Below are 19,593 nucleotides of genomic sequence, written 5' to 3'. Positions count from 1 at the left end.
CCTCCACCCCACCACGAGGCTCCAGTGTTGACAGGCAGGCCGCCTCCGTGCACGCATCGCTGGGGTTGGCTAAACTAAGCTCACCCCCACCTTTCGACGCCCACCGGTAGAGGTGTCGAATTAGATCCTCCTCCGTTCCGGCTTGGGAGCGTCTCACATTCGCGGCTCGCAAAGTCTGTTTGGGAATTGTGCGCGGAATCCTCAGTTAGCACGGAACTAACCGGACCGGAGTGACCCGCCTTCCCTTCGTTTGTCAACAAAGGGGTTTGCCCCCCCCCCCCCCACTTGAGTTCCTTAAAATGATGATTTGGCGAACAACCGAGTTGTGGCTAACACTTTCGCTTCCCCGTCGCGTGGCGCTGCGTTGACTTTTCGTCGCCGTTCGAGCCGAGCTAGCATGGCGGAGCGCGCGGCCAAGCGGCTTTGCTGCAGGCCGGGCTACGGCTCGACGTGTCGGCCAGACCAGCAAGCCGGGGTCGGGGCTTCGTCGGCGGGCGTCATGCAGAGCCCGGAGTCGCTGCTAGACGTAGCGGCGAGGCGGGTGGCAGAAAAGTGGCCTTTCCAGCGGGTGGAGGAGCGTTTCGAGCGGATTCCGGAGCCCGTGCAACGGCGGATAGTGTACTGGTCCTTCCCGAGGAGCGAGCGAGAGATCTGCATGTATTCGTCGTTCGGAAGCGGGGCGGAGGATCTCGGCGGACCGGAGAGCGGCGACGAACCTCGGCTGCCCTTCCGCCGCGGCGTCGCCCTCCTGGATGGCGGCTGCGTGGACCACGTCTTGCAAGCGGGTGAGTTGAATATGTTCTTTTACATACCAGATACCGGGAGTGATGAACCCTTGCCCCAAACAACTCGTAAATTGCGGAGTGGTCACAAAGGAGGCGACAATGGGGCTTTAAATTCCCTCAATGGGGATGTCTGAGAAGGCTTTGAACGCAACGCCTTCTGCTTCGGGCACTTTGCATTTCCATTGCAACCTTTAAACTCCCCAAATGGAATTAAAATGCATGCACACAAAGGGACGCTTTTGAGCCTCTTGGTTCGAACAAAAACAAATCAAGAATATATTCGAAACTACTTAGTCTCTCTTAGTCTGTTTGCGTGTTTCTTAACGTTTGTTTGTTACTTTGAACTTTTCGAAAAACATTTGAGCTCCCTCAGCTTCGTTTCTATGCCCGATGCATGTAATCATGATGCTATGCAAGTACTTCACAACGTATATCCAAGCGAGGAACAACTCTGGGGAGAGTACATTTATTTTCAAACTCAAGCATGAAACTGAAATGTCAACACTTGCAGCAGGCTGACGGAGATAACAGCAGTTCGAGCGCTACAACAACAATACAGTGTTGTCCTAAAATTACTTCGGTAAATGTAACCCTGTAAATGGAGAGCATTATTAGCCACCCTGGCGAGTAAGGACAGGAAAGGAGTAAAGTGTGAATACCGTGGGGAGGAGATGTCACATGCTTCGGAATTCTCTGTGGAATTGCCACCAAAATGAATCGTGTTGCACTGAAAACCCTCCTGTTCTCTGTCACATTGGCCTGTTAGAAATTTTTACAAAATTCAAAGGCAATCTTACAGATGGTCATTGTCACGCGTAATTTTTGGATCTATTAACAAAGAAAAACAAAAACAAATAAAAACAACAGCTTTTAAGAAAATCTCCCCAAAATGCCACCTTGCTTGACTTTTCAAACACTGCCTTGATCAAATTGGTATGACACCTTATATTGACATCATATAGCGTTGCACACTGACATCCCCAAATCACGTTCGGTCGCTAACGTACCTTTGCATTGATTCAAACGATATGAACGCGGCGTGCCGGCGACAGCCGTCCTCGTCTCGGTCTGAGATCGCGCCAAGTCCCCGACTGTTCAAAGAACCTTTGACATGTCACAAAAGCAAATGCGCGTGTCACGTCTTCCTTCGCCCAAAGTTTTTCCCAAGGACCTTGGAGCCATGGGTGATGCAATAAATCCCCCCAGCTAGTGATGGTGACCATTGCTCGTATTTATTTTGATTTTTTTGGGCTGTATATATCCTCTTGATCTGTCCCTTCTGAAACCAAGTACTAGTAGGTGGTTTGGTTGCTTTGGGAAAAAAGTTTTTCCTTGCTCTTTTTCCCCCAAGATGAGCCAGCGTTGTTGTTGTTGTTGTTGTTACTTTTGCTGTTCGGAGAACAACAAGGGAACATCTCGACTTCCTTCTCTCGGCAACCCGTTTGGGCCTCAAAGTCCCGTAGTTGCTCAAACGTTCTTGTCTGGGACGCAGGCTTCCACCTGAGCGGCACGGTGCGCGAGCCGGCCACGCCCTCGGAGCCGGAGCTGCTGCGCAAGGTGAGCGTGAGCTTCGACCGCTGCAAGATCACGGCGGTGACGTGCGGCTGCGGCAACAAGGACATCAGCTACTGCGCCCACGTGGTGGCGCTGGCGCTGTGCCGCCTGCGCAGCCCCGAACGGGCGGAACTGCGGCCGCCCATCTCGGAGACGCTGCTCCAGATGAACCGCGACCAGCTGCACAAGCTGGTCCAGTATTTGATTACGGTGCACCACACCGAGGTGCTGCCCACCGCGCAGAAGCTGGCCGACGACATCAGGTCGCGGAACTCTGAGATCAACCAGGTGCACGGTGAGCGCCGTGCTCGCCCCGCGACGAAAAACGCCGCTGCCCCTCTCGTCCGGGCAAAACGTGAAAATAAATATACGCGCGCATACGCGTGACTTGTCATCCCGTTTGCGGTAGTCTCCAGGTGCCCCCGACCCAACGGCCGGGGCCGGCGCGGACGACGACAACTGCTGGCATCTGGATGAGGCGCAAGTCCAGGAGCAGGTCAAGCAGCTCCTGTCCCAGGGCGGCTGCGGCTGCCCCGGCAAGCAGCTCAACCTCCTTTTCAGCAAGGCGAGCCGACCCGCCGACCCTCCTCCGACGCGTTATCGTCGCCCCCCCCCCTCCTCCCCTCACACTGCGTTGTTTTTTTTGGGGGGGGGGGCTCAGATGCGAGAGATGCTGAAGATGCGCGACTCCAACGGCGCCCGCATGCTGACGCTGATCACCGAGCAGTTCATGGGGGACCCCCGGGTGGCGCTGCGGCGTCAACAAAGGCCCACCCTGATGAGCACCATGACCGACAAGCACAGGCAGCTCTGGAACCAACTCGGTACTTGGAGGTCTTTTGTCGAGAATTCAAAGGAAATGCTCGTTCGTCATAAAATGTGTCAAGGGTTTGTCGGAATGATCCGAAAGTGGGTTGCCGCCGTTGATTGCGTTGGGAGTCGTTGCCATTGAACATCTCCACGAACTTCACCGACGTTAGCATGAACTTGCTAACGTCGGTCATTTCTCTGTCCTCCTCCTCAGTAGGGGGCAGCAGCTTGTTCTGCACGCAGAAGGCGTTTTTCAGAATCTTTTGCTTGATTTGTCACCCGCTGCGCACATCCAAGGCTCTCTGCGATAGCTCGTGCCGTCCGTCACGACATCGCGGCAAAAGTGGAACGAATACTGTCTGGGCAAAGTTGCAAAGAGAATAGAAAATGGCCCCTAACCTTGCACGCGTTGCCCCCGCAGGGGCGCTGTGGATGTGCGTCGTCCTCAACCCCCACTGTAAGCCCGAGCAGAAGTCGAAGTGGCTGAAGCAGCTCCGCCGCTGGAACGGCGTGGACGTGTGCCCCCTGGAGGACGGAAACCAGGGCGGCAGCCAGCTCGGCAACCTCGGCCGCGGTGAGCAGCCGCTTCACCCCCGCTCCTCTTTTTGAAGATCAACAGGACCGGCGGGCGACTCCCTTCACGCCAAGTCGCGAGCCGCTAAACTCCGCCAACGGCGCTGCCCTCCCTCCCCCACGCAGACTCGCCTCGGCGCACGGTGTTCACGTGGGCCGTGGAGGCCTGCGACCTCCACTGGCAGGACCCCCACTTGCAGCTCATCCTCACCGAGGACCGCCGCGCCGTTGCCCGGACCTCTTTGACGGCCGGGGGCGGCCCCTGTGGCGCGGTGAGATGAACCGCGAAACGGGCGTCGTGCTAAATGCCGTCGAAGGAAATTAGCACGGGCGATAGCGCGAACGTGTAAACTTTAGCGCGCGGCGCGGGAACAATCACCAGAGCAAGAATTGTGATTTTCTAGAGCACGTCCCCACGGCGTGTGTCCGCGTGGACGCCCTTCGCGCTCACGGGTACCCCAAGGAGGCGCTCCGGCTGGCCGTGGCCGTCGTCAACACGCTACGAAAGGAGCAGCACGAGGAGCTCCAGCTCTTCCGCAGTCTCAAGAAAGGTTTCTGATTTTTCAAAAATGAGATATCAATTTTTTTTTTTTACTGCATGTTTTTATTTAATGGGATAAGAATTCAATTTTTTTTTAACTCATTCACTCCCAAAGACGTTTTTATACGTCTTTTCAGACTTGGTCCAGAATTGGCTGGTAGTGAATGAGTTAATGGCTACATTAGTGTAACAAGTATGACAATTCCTCACGGGCCAGATGTGGATGTAAAGCAGCTTATTATTTTATGCTACTTGGGGAAAAAAATCGGATCAATTAATTATCACGAACAACTGATTTCTTAAAACCACCTCAGCCCCTCCGTGCTGTAGTCAAATCTAGAAATGACGTGTGTGTGTGTGTGTGTGTGTGTGTGTGTGCGCGCGCGGGCAGAGGAGCGCCACAAGGGCATGACGTCCATCACCAACCTGGAGGGCTGGGTGGGCCACCCGCTGGACCCCGTGGGCACCCTCTTCAGCGCCCTCACCGAGACGGAGACGGACGCGGTCCTGGACGGGGGCGAGACGCCGGCGGCGCTGGCGGTGGAGGTGGCGCTGCTCGGCCTCGGGCAGCAGCGGGCCATGCCCGACGGGCTCTACGCGCAGGAGAAGGTGTGTCGCAACGAGGAGCGGCTGCTGGCCAAACTGCGGCGGCTGGAGCTGGACGACGTGCTGCTGAACGTCTTCCGCAAGCAAGCCGCCATCTTGCTGGAGGGTTCGTCAAATCCGATCGAAGTCGCGCTCTGCCCGGTGTTTTGGATAAGGCGGTCCGCTATGCTTGAAAAGAGAGAGGAATGTCTGCCATTTTGGGGCCGAGGAGCCATTTTGGCTCAGCTCTGGAAATTGGAGAGCTCTGAATATTCTGTGAGACGTGCGCGCTTTCCCGAAATCCTGCTCCAGCCGGTGCCTACAGCGGTCTGGGCGAGTTGCTGTACCGAGAGAGCGTCCCCATGCACGCCGACTTCCTCGGTAAGGCGCGCGAGACCTTCCTCATGGCGCACCACAGCCACGCGCCGTTCACGCGGTTCATCGACAACCTCAAGCAAATCTACAAGGGCAAAAAGAAACTGATGCTGCTCGTGCGAGAGCGCTTCAGCTGACAGATGGAGAGCAAAAGGAATTGCGGGGGGGGGGGGGGTGACCAAAACGCCACTTTTACTTACAACTTGAAGTGAACCTAAAGTCTTATTGAGTGTTTGAAACATTTCACGTGAACGGGCCAAGATGCAAATGACCAACGATGAGATGCGCTCAATCTGGGTTCACTGTTACTGGCTGTGCCTGTGAGAATTTCTGTGTTGCTTTTTTTTGGGAGGGGTGGGGGGGGGGGCTTTGAATTTGAATGGGGGTCATGTTAGGGTCGGTTTAGGTTCGGGAGATCGAATTGGTCACGTTAGGGTCCAGGTTGGTTCGAGGTGGATCCCGGTATGGGTTGGGTTAAATTTGCCGTTCAGGCCCCAATCCTCGTGTTCGGGTTCCGTCCCATTTTCAGGGAAAGCCCTCGTGGTGGTCTCGCTCGCGAGTTGCGCGTTACACAAAAACCTGCTCAGGGAAAAAAAGCAACACAAGAAGAAAAGAGAACAAAAGCATTTTAATGTACATAGCAAAAGTTTATGGACAACAAATATATGTTAAGTTATGACGCCACAGAAGAGTCTATGTGAGGCACAATACTTGAAGCTGCAGTACCCCCCCCCCCCCCATTTTGCATGTTGTTAGCGCCTTTTGTTTTAGAGAATGTTATTTATCACACTCGACTTAAAACATCTACATGCTCATGAAACTGATGTTTGATACACTGATTCCTTTATGGAACAAAATCACTGTTTTACAAACTTGTTCAAAAAACATTTTCGTTTTGGATTATTATTTTTTTGTTTCAGAAATGAACTGTTGACATTTTTTGTGAGGGGGGCGTCGCAGGGGTCCTTTGCCAATTACAGATGATGATTTTTAGAAACTTTTTTTTGGTCGTCTACCGCCATCGTGTGTTCATAATGAGTAAATTCAAACAAATGTGTAAATTGGAACTTGAAATGAGACAGGTTATTTCCCAGAATTTAAAAGCATTGTTGGTCTTAATTACTAGGCTGTAGCATGCTTTTGTCAAGAAACAGTTCAAAAACGAAGATGTTGGCGGGGCACCCTGACGAAAATATTTTAACTTTTACATTTTAAATTATAAAGACATTGGAATTATTTTGCTTATTTGAACTTCGCATCGTTTCTGAACTTTGAGTTCAAAATAATTCCATCGAATACTGCTCTATTGAATATTACTTGGGGCTGCACGGCGTACTTCGCATTTCCGCCTCACAGGGCAGAGGGGTTCGATTCCAGGCTGCGGCCCTCCTGCTTGGAGTTTGCATGTTTTTCCCCGTGCCTGTGTGGGTTTTTCTCCCGGTAGTCGGGTTTCCTCCCGCATTCCAAAAACATGCACGGCAGCTCCATGGAACACTCGAATAGGTGTGAATGGTTGGTGCTCAGTTCAGGCCGTACCCCGAAAAGGGGTTGCGATGGGCTCCGGCACGCCCACGGCCCTTCCCGATTAGGTTTCCAGATAAAACCCCATTTCAATGTATGCCGTCCTATGCTTCAAGTAGCTCCTTATGTGATGATTATGCTAATGCGACGAAACGCTGTCATTGTTGCGCTTGAGCAGCGTCGACGGTGACGCTGGATGGCCGACGTCCGCGCATGCGCGCTCGAGCCCCGCCCTCCCTCTGCCCGGTGACCAGCGGCCAACGCAACTTGGCACGCGCGAGCTCACCAAATTACCCTTTACTTAAATAAATAAAGCAGGGGAGGGGGCTGGGGGAGAGACGCGGGGGTGGCGATGGCCGCCATCTACGGGAAGATCTTCGTGGGCATCTACGTGGAGATAAAGCGGAGTGACGGTAGGCAAGCCGAGCCCGCGAATGACTGACATCCGTGTGCCACCGCCGGAATGGAGCAAACGTTCACGGCAGCTAGCAAGCAAGCACTCGCAACATCCCCGTCGTCATCGTTTTCTTTCCCGACCTAACATGTCCGCCGCGGCGGGCTTTTGCCATTCTGACACCGGGTGGCTGTCACTCGACCTAGTAAGAGATGTCACTTGCCCCCCCCCCCCCTGCCGAGGTATTCCTCTCGCGGTCCACCGGTGTCGGATGTGTGTCCTGCATCCGCCGGTGATGAGGGAGGGTGGAGTGAAAGAAGGAGGAGGGAGAGGTCTCCATCCCAGGAGTAGATAGCGTCTTCCTTCGAATGGCTTCTTTATATTCTTCTTGCGCTTTGAAATGCGGCACATTGGGCTGGCTGTCAGTCAAGTGGGCCTGTCATGCTGCCACGCCCTGACCAGGGTCCAGCACGGAGCCTTTTGGATCCTCAAGGTCCACCGTTGTTTTTGCTTGTGTTTCTTGTTTGACGTGTCAATTTCAGTCCTTGCCCTTCCGCGATTGGATAGTAGATGCCGCAAAATGGCGGGAAAGCTTTATATTCCTATTAGACAAAGTTATGTCCTGTCTCACTTCAACGTAGTTTCTCACTCGGGTCATATCATGTCGTTTGAAATTCCCCACGCGCAGGTCGAATCCACCAGGCGATGGTCACGTCGCTGCACGAGGACAACGACAGCGTGACGGTGGAATGGATCGAGAACGGCGACACCAAAGGGAAAGAGGTACGCATCCTCCACCGCAGACGTTTTCTGCTTCATCGGAATACTCCCACTATTCTCTTGTCGTAGATCGACCTGGAGAGCGTCTTTGCACTGAACCCGGATCTCGCCCCCGAGGAAGACGTGCCCCCGAGTCCGGAGACGGCTCCCCCTCCTTCCAACGTTGCCAAGCCCAGCAAAGTGCCCAAGGTGCGCTCTTCTCCGTCGTATTAAACGGGCCTCGATTTGCGCTTTCAACTTGCTTTTTTTTTTTTTTCTTTCTCCGCCCTCCCCAGACTCGACGAACCACCGCGATACCCAAACCCGAGAACGCCCCGCGGGAGAACAGAGGTACGCCTGCTCGACAAAGTTAGCCATCGCACCATTGGCCGACAAGGATGTCGCCGAGTGTTGTTGATCTACTCGATAATGATGATGATGTCAACTACATTTGGCAGATTAGGCTCAACAGATGCGTCTTCGGTTTAGCACGGGGGTGGGCAAACTTTTTGGCTCGGGGGCCGCATTGACTTTTAAAATTTGACAGAAGGGCCAGGTCAGCACCAGCTATGGTACATAAAAAAAAAAAAACTGCATTTGTTGACAGCCCATATCAAACATCAACAGAACAAAAGCATGAAAGTACGGTATTAATATACTTTTTTTAAATGACAAAAGTGTTGTTGATGACCTATTTTAGCCTGTGCATCGCTGCAGATGGGTTGTGGTCAGACCAGTAGAAGTAGAGCGATACAGAGGTACTAGGTGGTCGAAAAGATTGCCCCGCCCCCCCCCCCCCCCCGTGTTCTGCAACTTCAAGTCAATGCGCCACCTGGCGGTGAAATGCCTGTCATTACAAGTCCAATTGAAATGAATGCAATCATTCACATCGAACCTTAATTGTGGACCAACCTTCGGCGGGCCGGATTAAAAAGACCAACGGGCCGGATTCGGCCCGCGGGCCGTGGTTTGCCCACCACCGGTTTAGCATGTTGGAGGTCGCCGCTTGCCGGGCTCATTCGATACGATTTTTGCACCGTTTTGTGGCTCGCTTGTCCATACTCGAAACGTTCATCCCGTTTCCGTGCTTGTGACCTTGGCGAAGACCAAATTTGCCAGGCGAGTCTGCCCCGAGAATCCATTTTGGGTTTTAGGCAGATGTCGGCAATTTCTGGGGGTCCTTCCAAGAGTCCGCCCAAATTTTAACCACGAATAACAGACTCATGGAGGACCACGGCAGTCAAGCGTGAGAAGTGTTTGCGGGTTGATTACGCGGCAACTTGAAACCTTGTCATCACTTGATTCCCGATTTCCACTTGTGGATGATCGCGTGACTCTTCAGCTGCGGCGGTGGGAACCACCCGAGCTCGTCCGAGCCAGCACGGCCAGCACGTTGAGCCCCCTCCCCCGTCCATCACCACCCAGCCCGCAGCAGCTCCAACAGCAGCCAACCAATCGCTGATCCAGCAGCAGAATGGTAACACACACACACACACACACACACACACACCCTTGGCCCTTGAGCACGATGATGTCATGATGCTCACAGCTTGACGAGACCGCCTCAAAAGAGTCTTTGAGGGAGATGAGTCCTAACACACACACACACACATATTTGTATGAGAGCTTGCAAATTTCTCCATTGTGGAACTATCAAAGTTGATCTTATCTCAGCTTATATTCTCACACGTACGATACTCAAGACTCGCAACCTGCTTGGATTGACCTCAACTAATGTTTACAGAGGTGTTCCATTGGAGTTGGCAACACACCTCGCCTCGTCTTTCAGACAAGCAGACATTCACATGAAATCATGATGTTGAGTATTAAAAATTAAATAAAATTTTTAAAAAATCCAAAATAAACTCTTCCCGTCCAACAAAAATGTCCCCATTCTTGTCGGATTTGAAGCGGTGACGCTGACGACTTTTTGTGCTCCCGCAGCGCGAAAGAAGTCCAACTGCGTGAAGGAAGTGGAGAAGCTGCAGGAGAAGCGAGAGAGGCGCCGACTTCAGCAGCAGGAACTCCGAGAAAAACGAGCTCAGGCGGGAGCACGCGTGCACGCACACACACACAAAACACACACACACACAATCGTATGTGACACAACGCGCGTGTGGTTTGCAGGAAGTTGACGTGAACCTGCCAAACTACGAGATCATGTGCATGATCCGAGACTTCCGGGCCAGTCTGGACTACCGGCCCTTGACTTCCACTGACCTGGTATACTTTGCGTTTCTATTCAGTGCGAGGGAAACCAAATCCAATCGCCGTCGAGCGACAAGCACTCAACCTTTTGTTTCCGCTGCAGATCGAGGAACATCGGATATGCGTGTGCGTGCGGGCGCGGCCGCTCAATAAAAAAGGTAAGGCGGCGTGTCGCGGGAGTCGCTGAGCCGCGCGCCGACCCGATCCGTGTCTCCGCCCTTGCAGAAGTGTCCGTCAAAGATCTGGACGTGATCACCATTCCCAGCAAAGACGTGGTGATGGTCCACGAGCCCAAGCAGAAGGTGGACCTGACGCGCTACTTGGAGAACCAGACCTTCCGCTTTGACTACGCCTTCGATGAGAACTCCACCAACGAGATGGTCTACAGGTACGCCGCACCGGCGAGACGGCATCTCGCAATATCACACGTCACGTGTCCGTCCGTCCGTCCGTCCGAGTGGCCCGCACGCGCGGCGCTAACTGCTACCATAGCACCTGGCGGCCGAGCTAAAGTCCTGATTCCTGAAGCTCTCTTTCTGGGATGTTGGCTCAGCGCCGCACTGACGACTCATCAAATGACGGACAACACCGGAAACATATTTGTCATTCGAGCTTTTCTGCGCTTCCTTTAAAAAATGTTCCAAACGAAGCCCGCCCGCTCGCTCTCCCGAGCGAGAAGAAATAGCGGCCGCCGATACTTCTTCAACGTAAACGTCCGAATGTCTGGTGGCGCCGACATTGTTGCAGGTTCACGGCTCAGCCGCTGGTGGAGACCATCTTTGAGCGGGGGATGGCCACCTGCTTCGCGTACGGCCAAACGGGAAGCGGGAAGACGCACGTGAGTGCTTCGATGTCGACAGCCAAGACCGGCGCCGTGCCTTCTTTTGAGTCGGTGTCTCCTTCTAGACCATGGGAGGGGACTTCTCCGGAAAGAACCAGGACTGCTCCAAGGGCGTCTACGCACTCTGTGGTAAAGGGCCGCAGGCCCGACGCTCCTTCTTCAGCCAACTCTTGTTCTCACCCGAAGCCTTCTTCGAGCTCCTCTTCTTCTTTTCTCGTGTGCAGCCCGAGACGTGTTTCTCATGCTGAAGAAGCCAATCTACAAGAAGTTGGACCTCCAAGTCTTTGCCACCTTCTTTGAGATCTACAGCGGCAAGGTAAGTCGCCCGAAGCGAGACGGACGCTTTTGCACGCGCGAGCCGAGCGCTTTGATGGCAGCGTGACGGGTCGCCGCCACGTTTTGAAAAGTTTGAGGAAATCGCGTCTCTCTCTGACGCATCTCGGCGCAAGCCGGGGGGGGGGGGGGGGGGGGGTTGGCCTTCCCGCTCCCCGCGGGACGTCATGAGCGAGATCTCGCCTTTTTGCTTCTAACCCGCAAAAGGTGTTTGACCTGCTGAACCGCAAAGCGAAGCTGCGCGTGCTGGAGGACGGCAAGCAGCAGGTGCAGGTGGTGGGCCTGCAGGAGCGGGAGGTGAAAGGCACGGAAGATGTCCTCAAGCTCATCGAAGTGGGGAACAGCTGCAGGTGCGTCGCGCCCGGCGGATCTTAGCCGACAAACAAATTGGGGTACAAGCAGATGCAGAGCGGGAACGTCCGCCCTCGCGTTCCTCCGTGAATAGCGCGTCTCCCTCAGGACATCCGGCCAAACCTCGGCCAACGCCCACTCCTCGCGCAGCCACGCCGTCTTCCAGATCATCCTGCGGCGCCGCGGCAAGATGCACGGCAAGTTCTCCCTCATCGACCTGGCGGGGAACGAGCGCGGCGCCGACACGTCCAGCGCCGACCGCCAGACGCGCTTGGAAGGAGCCGAGATCAACAAGAGCCTGCTGGCCCTCAAGGTACGACTCCCCCCCCCCCCCCCCCCCCCCGAAAAAAAACCGCGCCGAAGCGGACGCGACGGTGTCACCGATGATGTCGCTGACTCCGGGCAGGAGTGTATCCGAGCTCTGGGTCGCAACAAACCGCACACTCCTTTCCGCGCCAGCAAGTTGACTCAGGTGCTGAGAGACTCCTTCATCGGGGAAAACTCTCGGACTTGCATGGTAAGATCCACCTGGGCGCTTTCTTCCATATCCTCGCCAGCGAAGCGTTTGACCAAAAAGGCTTTTCCATCCCGCGTCGCTTCGCGGGATTCGGATGAGGGCGACGTGACGACCGTCTCTCTCTCCTTCGCAGATCGCCACCATCTCTCCCGGGATGGCGTCCTGCGAAAACACCTTGAATACGCTTCGGTACGCCAACAGGTGAGCAGCCTCGGCCAAACCGTGCCAGTGAGGTCAAATATCGGACCAGGGCTGTGAAATTTCCGCGCATTCTGTTGGGAAAAATAGGATTTTCAAAAAACCTCTATTTTTACAGCAAAAGTCATTAGGGGGGAGGGGGAGGGTACTTGGCTTGAATAGCCTTGCGCGGCGACCGTGTCTCCTACAACGTGGCTCAATGGAGCTGGACACGCCCAGTTTTACGCCAGCTGAGCACAGATCATGTTTTGACTGCGACTCGGCAAAGCCGACAAGAACTTAACGCGGGCTAAAAATACGTATGTATAGTAAGCCGTTTTTAGCCCCAAAAAAACGACCATGTATAGGACGGCGTTTTTTACGGAAAAAACGACCATGTATAGTGAGGCGTTTTTTACGGAAAAAACAACCATGTATAGTAAGGCGTTTTCAGCTGAAAAAAACAACCATGTATAGTAGGGCGTTTTTTGCCCCAAAAAAAACATCCATGTATAGTAAGGCGTTTTTAGCTGAAAAAAACGACCATGTATAGGAAGGCGTTTTGAGACGGAAAAAAAGACCATGTATAGTAGGGCGTTTTTGGATGAAATTTTTTGCCGAAAAAAACGACCATGTATAGTAAGGCGTTTTTTGCTGAAAAAAAACGACCATGTATAGTAAGGCGTTTTTTGCCGAAAAAAACGACCATGTATAGTAAAACGTTTTTAGCTGAAAAAAACGACCATGTATAGTAAGGCATTTTTTGCTGAAAAGAAACGACCATGTACAGTAAGGCGTTTTTTGCCTGAAAAAAAACGACCATGTATAGTAAGGCGTTTTTTGCCCCAAAAAAACCATCCATGTATAGTAAGGCGTTTTTAGCTGAAAAAAAACGACCATGTATAGTAAGGCGTTTTTTGCCGAAAAAAATGACCATGTATAGTAAGGCGTTTTTTTCCGAAAAAATCGACAATGTATAGTAAGGCATTTTTAGCCGAAAAAACGACATAGTAGTAAGGCGTTTTTAGCCGAAAAAAACGACATAGTATAGTAAGGCGTTTTTAGCCCGAAAAAAACAACATAGTATAGTAAGGCGTTTTTAGCCCGAAAAAAACGACATAGTATAGTAAGGCGATTTTAGCCCGAAAAAAACGACATAGTATAGTAAGGAGTTTTAGCCGAAAAAAACGACATAGTATAGTAAGGCGTTTTTAGCCGAAAAAAACGACATAGTATAGTAAGGCGTTTTTAGCCCGAAAAAAACGACATAGTATAGTAAGGAGTTTTAGCCGAAAAAAACGACATGGTATAGTAAGGCGTTTTTAGCCGAAAAAAACGACATAGTATAGTAAGGCATTTTTAGCCGAAAAAAACGACATAGTATAGTAAGGCGTTTTTAGCCGAAAAAAACGACATAGTATAGTAAGGCGTTTTTAGCCCGAAAAAAACGACATAGTATGTATAGTAAGGCGTTTTTAGCCCGAAAAAAACGACATAGTATAGTAAGGCGTTTTTAGCCCGAAAAAAACGACATAGTATAGTAAGGAGTTTTAGCCGAAAAAAAACGACATAGTAAGGCGTTTTTAGCCGAAAAAAACGACATAGTATAGTAAGGCGTTTTTAGCCCGAAAAAAACGACATAGTATAGTAAGGCGTTTTTAGCCCGAAAAAAACGACATAGTATATATAGTAAGGCGTTTTTAGCCGAAAAAAACGACATAGTATAGTAAGGCGTTTTTAGCCCGAAAAAAACGACATAGTATAGTAAGGCGATTTTAGCCCGAAAAAAACGACACAGTATAGTAAGGCGTTTTAGCCGGTAAAAAACGACATAGTATAGTAAGGCGTTTTCGAGCCGAAAAAAACGACATAGTATAGTAAGGCGTTTTTAGCCCGAAAAAAACGACATAGTTTAGTAAGGCGTTTTTAGCCCGAAAAAAACGACATAGTATAGTAAGGCGTTTTTAGCCGAAAAAAACGACATAGTTTAGTAAGGCGTTTTTAGCCGAAAAAAACGACATAGTATAGTAAGGCGTTTTTAGCCCGAAAAAAACGACAGTATAGTAAGGCGTTTTTAGCCCGGATAAAACGACATGGTATAGTAAGGCGTTTTTAGCCGAAAAAAACGACAGTATAGTAAGGCGTTTTTAGCCGAAAAAAAACGACATAGTATAGTAAGGCGTTTTTAGCCCGAAAAAAACGACAGTATAGTAAGGCGTTTTTAGCCGAAAAAAACGACAATATGTCGTAGTGTAGAGGCACACGCGCCGGCTTTCGGTCCAGGCTCCCTGGGTTCAAACCCTGCTCAGTCACATGTGAAAATAAAATGCACCAAACACATTGCTTTTTTTTTTTTTATATCTGTAAACTCTCCCGAGTGAATGCCAAATACGCCAATAGTGCGGGCAAGTCACAGTCACTGGTGGTGTAGGGGTACACATGCAGGTGTTCGGTCCAGACAACCCCGGTTCGAACCCCGCTTGGTGATGTGTGAAAATACAACACCAAACACTTTTTCTTTTTAACTGGCAACCCTCCATAGTGCATGCCAAATACACCTATCGTTCAGATCAAGTCACAGTCACTGGCAGTGTAGGGGTACACATGCAGGTGTTCGGTCCAGGCAACCCCGGTTCAACTGACCGTTTTTTTCGGGCTAAAAACGCCTTACTATACATGGTCGTTTTTTTCGGCTAAAAACGCCTTCCTATACATGGTCGTTTTTTGGGGCAAAAAACGGCTTACTCTACATGGACGTTTTTTTTGGGGGCTAAAAACACCTTTCTATACATGGTCGTTTTTTTGGGGTAAAAAACGCCTTACTATACTATGTCGTTTTTTTCGGCTAAAAACGGCTTACTATACTAGGTCGTTTTTTTTCGGCTAAAACGCCTTACTATGTCGTTTTTTCGGGCTAAAAACGCCTTACTATACTATGTCGTTTTTTTTCGGCTAAAACGCCTTACTATGTCGTTTTTTCCGGCTAAAAACGACTTACTATACTATGTCGTTTTTTTTCGGCTGAAAACGCCTTACTGTACTATGTCGTTTTTTTCGGCTAAAACGCCTTACTATATACTATGTCGTTTTTTTCGGGCTAAAAACGCCTTACTATACATGGTGGGGGGGTTTTCGGCAAAAAACGCCTTACTATACATGGTCGTTTTTTTTCGGCTAAAAACGCCTTTCTATACATGGTCGTTTTTTTCGGGCTAAAAACGACTTACTATACTATGTCGTTTTTTTTCGGCTAAAAACGCCTTACTATACTATGTCGTTTTTTTCGGCTAAAAACGACTTACTATACTATGTCGTTTTTTTTCGGCTAAAAATACTATGTCGTTTTTTTCGGGCTAAAAACGCCTTACTATACTATGTCATTTTTTTCGGGCTAAAAACGCCTTACTATACTATGTCGGGTTTTTTTGGGCTAAAAACGCCTTACTATATATACCATGTCGTTTTTTTCGGGCTAAAAACGCCTTACTATACTATGTCGTTTTTTTCGGCTAAAAACGCCTTACTATACTGTCGTTTTTTTCGGCTAAAAACGCCTTACTATACTATGTCGTTTTTTTTCGGCTAAAAACGCCTTACTATACTATGTCGTTTTTTTTGGGGCTAAAAACGCCTTACTATACCATGTCGTTTTTTTCGGGCTAAAAACGCCTTACTATACTATGTCGTTTTTTTTTCGGCAAAAAACGCCTTACTATACATGGTGGGGGGTTTTCGGCAAAAAACACCTTACTATACATGGTCGTTTTTTTCGGATAAAAACGGCTTACTATACTAGGTCGTTTTTTTCGGGCTAAAAACGGTTTACTATACATGGTCGATTTTTTCAGCTAATATGGTCGTTTTTTTCGGGCTAAAATCGCCTTACTATACTATGTCGTTTTTTTCGGCTAAAAACGCCTTTCTATACATGGTCGTTTTTTTTTCGGCAAAAAACGCCTTACTATAAATGGTCGGTTTTTTTCGGCTAAAAACGCCTTTCTATATACATGGTCGTTTTTTTGGGGCAAAAAACGCCTTACTATACATGGTCGTTTTTTCCGGGCTAAAAACGCCTTACTATACTATGTCGTTTTTTTTGGGCTAAAACGCCTTACTATACCCTATGTCGTTTTTTCGGGCTAAAAACGACTTACTATACTATGTCGTTTTTTTTCGGCTAAAAACGCCTTACTATACTATTTGTTTTTTTCGGGCTAAAAACGCCTTACTATACTATGTCGTTTTTTTTTCGGGCTAAAAACGCCTTACTATATATACCATGTCGTTTTTTTCGGCAAAAAACGCCTTACTATACATGGTGGGGGGGTTTTCGGCAAAAAACGCCTTACTATACATGGTCGTTTTTTTCCGGCTAAAAACGCCTTCCTATACATGGTCGTTTTTTGGGGCAAAAACGGCTTACTCTACATGGACGTTTTTTTGGGGGGCAAAAAACGCCTTACTGTGCATGGTCGTCCTTTTTGGCTGTAAAAAACACCTTACTGTCCATCAGGGGTGTGAAATGAGGAAAAATTCACATCCGCGGTGGCAGGTAACGCTATTTTTAGGCCACGTTAAGTTCTTGACGGCTTTACCAAGTCGCAGTCAAAACATGATCTGCGCTCAGCTGGCGTAAAACTGGGCGTGTCCAGCTCTATTGAGCCGCGTTGTAGGAGACACGGTCACTGCGCAAGCCAAGTAGACCCCTCCCCCTAGCCCACAATGATTTTTGATGTGAACATTTTTCACAACAGAATCCGCATAAGTTTCACAGCCCCGTCGGCCTGACGCTTTCATGTCTGCCACGTGTGTGCGTCCGCTGTGCTTCCAGAGTGAAGGAGTTCGGGATCAGCCCCTCAGATATTCCCTTTTCGCAGAGCGCTCGCTCAGACCTTTCTCCGACTTATGAGTATGACGTCACTTGCAGCCGTCTTGTGCTCACTGCTCACCATGGCTTCCTTTCCCCGTGTCCTGTGCCACCTCGTGCCACCTCCTGTCCTGGCCCATCTCACTGCCGCCGCCACACGTGACTCGCTGCTTACTACTCGTCTCATCTCGCTGCTTTCTGTCCCGTCTCGCTATTGCTTCCCATCTCATCAGCTCTCACTCCCACCGGTTCCCGTCCTGTCCCATCACACGGCTGCATGCCGTCCTGAGAGATCACGCTGATCTCATCACTTCTACTCGTCTGGTTCCTTCACGTCCTGCCCGATTGCATTCCACACCCGCTCTTCTTGTCTATGAATTAAATATCCATTCCTGCGTGCGGTGCGGTCAGGGTGAAGGAGCTGTCGGTGGAGCCGGCGGCCATCACGGACCCTCTTGCGGGCGGACACGTCAACCAGCTCGACGTCCTGGAGGCCCAGTGGGGCGTGGGCAGCTCCCCGCAAAGAGATGACCTCAAGTTGCTCTGCGAACAGAACGTGAGCGTAGCGTCCGCAGAAGGCGAGCTAGGAGGCGGGTTTACGGGGGGCTCCCCGTTTCACCTCAAGCGTGTTCATCTGCAGGAGGAGGAGGTCTCCCCACAGCTCTTCACCTTCCACGAGGCGGTGTCGCAGCTAGTGGAGATGGAGGAACAGGTTCTTGAGGATCACAGGGCCGTCTTCCAGGTAAGAGCTCACAGAACAGCTCGCTCCCGCGCTCTACACACACACACACACTATTAAGACACTATGTTGCGATTCCAGGAGTCCATCCGCTGCCTGGAGGATGAGAAGGTGCTGCTGGAGATGACGGAGGAGGTGGACTATGACGTAGAGTCGTACGCCACCCAGCTGGAACAAATCCTGGAGCAGAAGATCGACATCCTCACCGAGCTGAGAGGTAAAAAGCCAGTCTGAGAGACGCGTCTCCATCTTGACCACCTCTCAGGCTCTTCCTCTTCTTCTTTCAGATAAAGTCAAGTCCTTCCGCTGTGCACTGCAGGAAGAGGAACAAGCTAGCCAACAAATCACCCCCAAGAGGCCTCGTGCACTTTAGACACACACACACACACGCATCCAACAGGGAGGCAGCAGCTCGTCCCAAGTGTGTGTCGTCTCTGCTGTACACGCTTGATTTTTGTCATCGTTGTCATCGTCATCCCTCCGCAGACCGTTCTTCATATTGCAGTCATCTACTCGTTGGCACATTTTGGGATGATTCTTGTTTCTCCTACGCCAACGAAGTTTGGAACGTCAGTGACGATGTGACCTTTGAGGTTGAATAGGAATGGTTTTACACTGTATGTGTGCTCATAATATTCAAGCACTTTGGGTTGCTTTTACCGCCAGGAAATGCAAAACCGCCGGACACAATTTTATTTGGAGAGGGGGAAAAAATCCAGAATCAAGGCCTGAAATGATGGGGAGTTTTGAATTGTAAAAAATGTGACAAAATAAAGACGTAGAGCAAAATAATCTAAATAACATGACATGAAATTTTAATTTGTGGGGGGGAAATTGATTTTGCAAAATAAAGGTTTTAACCTTGATAAAATTAATTTAAAAAAAATCCAAATTAACCTTTAAAAGGATGCAAAACTTTGCTTGGAAAGTAATCCCCCCCCCAAAAAAATTGTCAATCATCCTTTATTGCTGTCAGTTTGAAAAAAAAAATCCAAACTAAAATGCTAAATTGTGTATTGGAATGCAAAAAATGTAATTGAAGAACATTTAAAATGTTGATTTCCCAAAGTAAAGGGCTGAACTTTACATTAAAGTGAAATGGCCTTCGTTATGAAAAATAAATAAAATCCAAATTACACAAAAATGTATTTGAAAATCTCAACTTCAACCTTCTGTCAAGATTCGGTAAAATCTTGATGTGATTTTCCAAAGTAAAAGCCTTTATTATCCTTACAAATTACAGAAGTGTTTTATTTGGGGAGGGGGGACTTTTTCCAATCAAGTAATTAAATATACATAAAAATGACATGACATTTGGATTTTAAAATAAGAGCCGTCATCATCGATATAAAAATAACAAAGGTTTGATTTGGAAAAAAAGTAAAAGATTTTCTAAAAAAGGCCTGCCTTCAAGATTCCAATGAAAATGTAGAACATGATTTCTGTCGTAGATCAAACATATCACGAACCCAAAAAGACAAAAACCCGCTGTGTTGACATCGATACTGACCTTCATCGATATGAGCTCAAAGCTTGCACTGCATCAAATGGCCCGTTGGGGTCGCCGTAATCCAATTTTCACTCGACGAATTTCATATCCTGTAGTAACAATGCTGATAATAAAAAAAAAAGCTTTTTCCTGTGGTTGAAGTTGCGAGTTCAT

At 49.7% G+C, this 19,593-nt stretch overlaps 2 protein-coding genes across 3 annotated transcripts; both read left to right on the top strand.

Annotated features, from left to right (window-relative positions):
* Window positions 1-17: 17 nt before the first annotated feature.
* LOC147191344 (zinc finger SWIM domain-containing protein 6-like) lies at window positions 18-6,459 on the top strand. Its single transcript, XM_086135779.1, is given in 9 exon segments — window positions 18-785; window positions 2,278-2,634; window positions 2,756-2,904; window positions 3,001-3,163; window positions 3,571-3,723; window positions 3,849-3,956; window positions 3,959-3,994; window positions 4,127-4,273; window positions 4,655-6,459. Coding segments are annotated over 9 exon segments (2,178 nt in total). The 5' UTR covers window positions 18-397; the 3' UTR covers window positions 5,332-6,459.
* Window positions 6,460-6,607: 148 nt separating this feature from the next.
* Window positions 6,608-19,580, top strand: LOC147191343 (kinesin-like protein KIF2A). Of its 2 annotated transcripts, XM_086135776.1 has the most exons (21): window positions 6,608-7,157; window positions 7,827-7,921; window positions 7,988-8,107; window positions 8,194-8,248; window positions 9,240-9,374; window positions 9,842-9,942; window positions 10,025-10,120; window positions 10,209-10,263; window positions 10,331-10,493; window positions 10,853-10,943; window positions 11,012-11,075; window positions 11,171-11,262; window positions 11,487-11,629; window positions 11,739-11,943; window positions 12,037-12,147; window positions 12,281-12,348; window positions 17,156-17,233; window positions 17,603-17,747; window positions 17,832-17,933; window positions 18,012-18,147; window positions 18,218-19,580. In XM_086135776.1, the coding sequence occupies exons 1-21, from the start codon at window positions 7,097-7,099 to the stop codon at window positions 18,301-18,303; spliced, it is 2,202 nt and encodes a 733-aa protein (XP_085991902.1). In that variant the 5' UTR covers window positions 6,608-7,096; the 3' UTR covers window positions 18,304-19,580. The 2 variants fall into 2 exon arrangements, with proteins under 2 accessions (XP_085991902.1, XP_085991904.1); XM_086135778.1 differs by lacking the exon at window positions 17,156-17,233.
* The last annotated feature ends 13 nt before the right edge of the window (window positions 19,581-19,593 follow it).

Source organism: Hippocampus guttulatus, chromosome 17 (assembly GCF_054856545.1).
Source record: "Hippocampus guttulatus isolate MCC_2025c chromosome 17, RoL_Hgut_1.0, whole genome shotgun sequence".
Taxonomy (NCBI): domain Eukaryota; kingdom Metazoa; phylum Chordata; class Actinopteri; order Syngnathiformes; family Syngnathidae; genus Hippocampus; species Hippocampus guttulatus.
The sequence above is the reverse complement of the archived record's forward strand: the minus strand, read 5'-3'. Positions and strand labels throughout refer to the sequence as shown.

What these genes read in the sequence shown, in the direction of transcription:
- LOC147191343 (XM_086135776.1), top strand. Translation starts at nt 7,097, where the DNA reads ATGGCCGCCATCTACGGGAAGATCTTCGTGGGCATCTACGTGGAGATA. An exon ending in CGCCCCGCGGGAGAACAGAG is followed by an intron (nt 8,249 to 9,239) that starts GTACGCCTGCTC and finishes GTGACTCTTCAG; the next exon opens with CTGCGGCGGTGGGAACCACC. An exon ending in GCGGCCGCTCAATAAAAAAG is followed by an intron (nt 10,264 to 10,330) that starts GTAAGGCGGCGT and finishes CCGCCCTTGCAG; the next exon opens with AAGTGTCCGTCAAAGATCTG.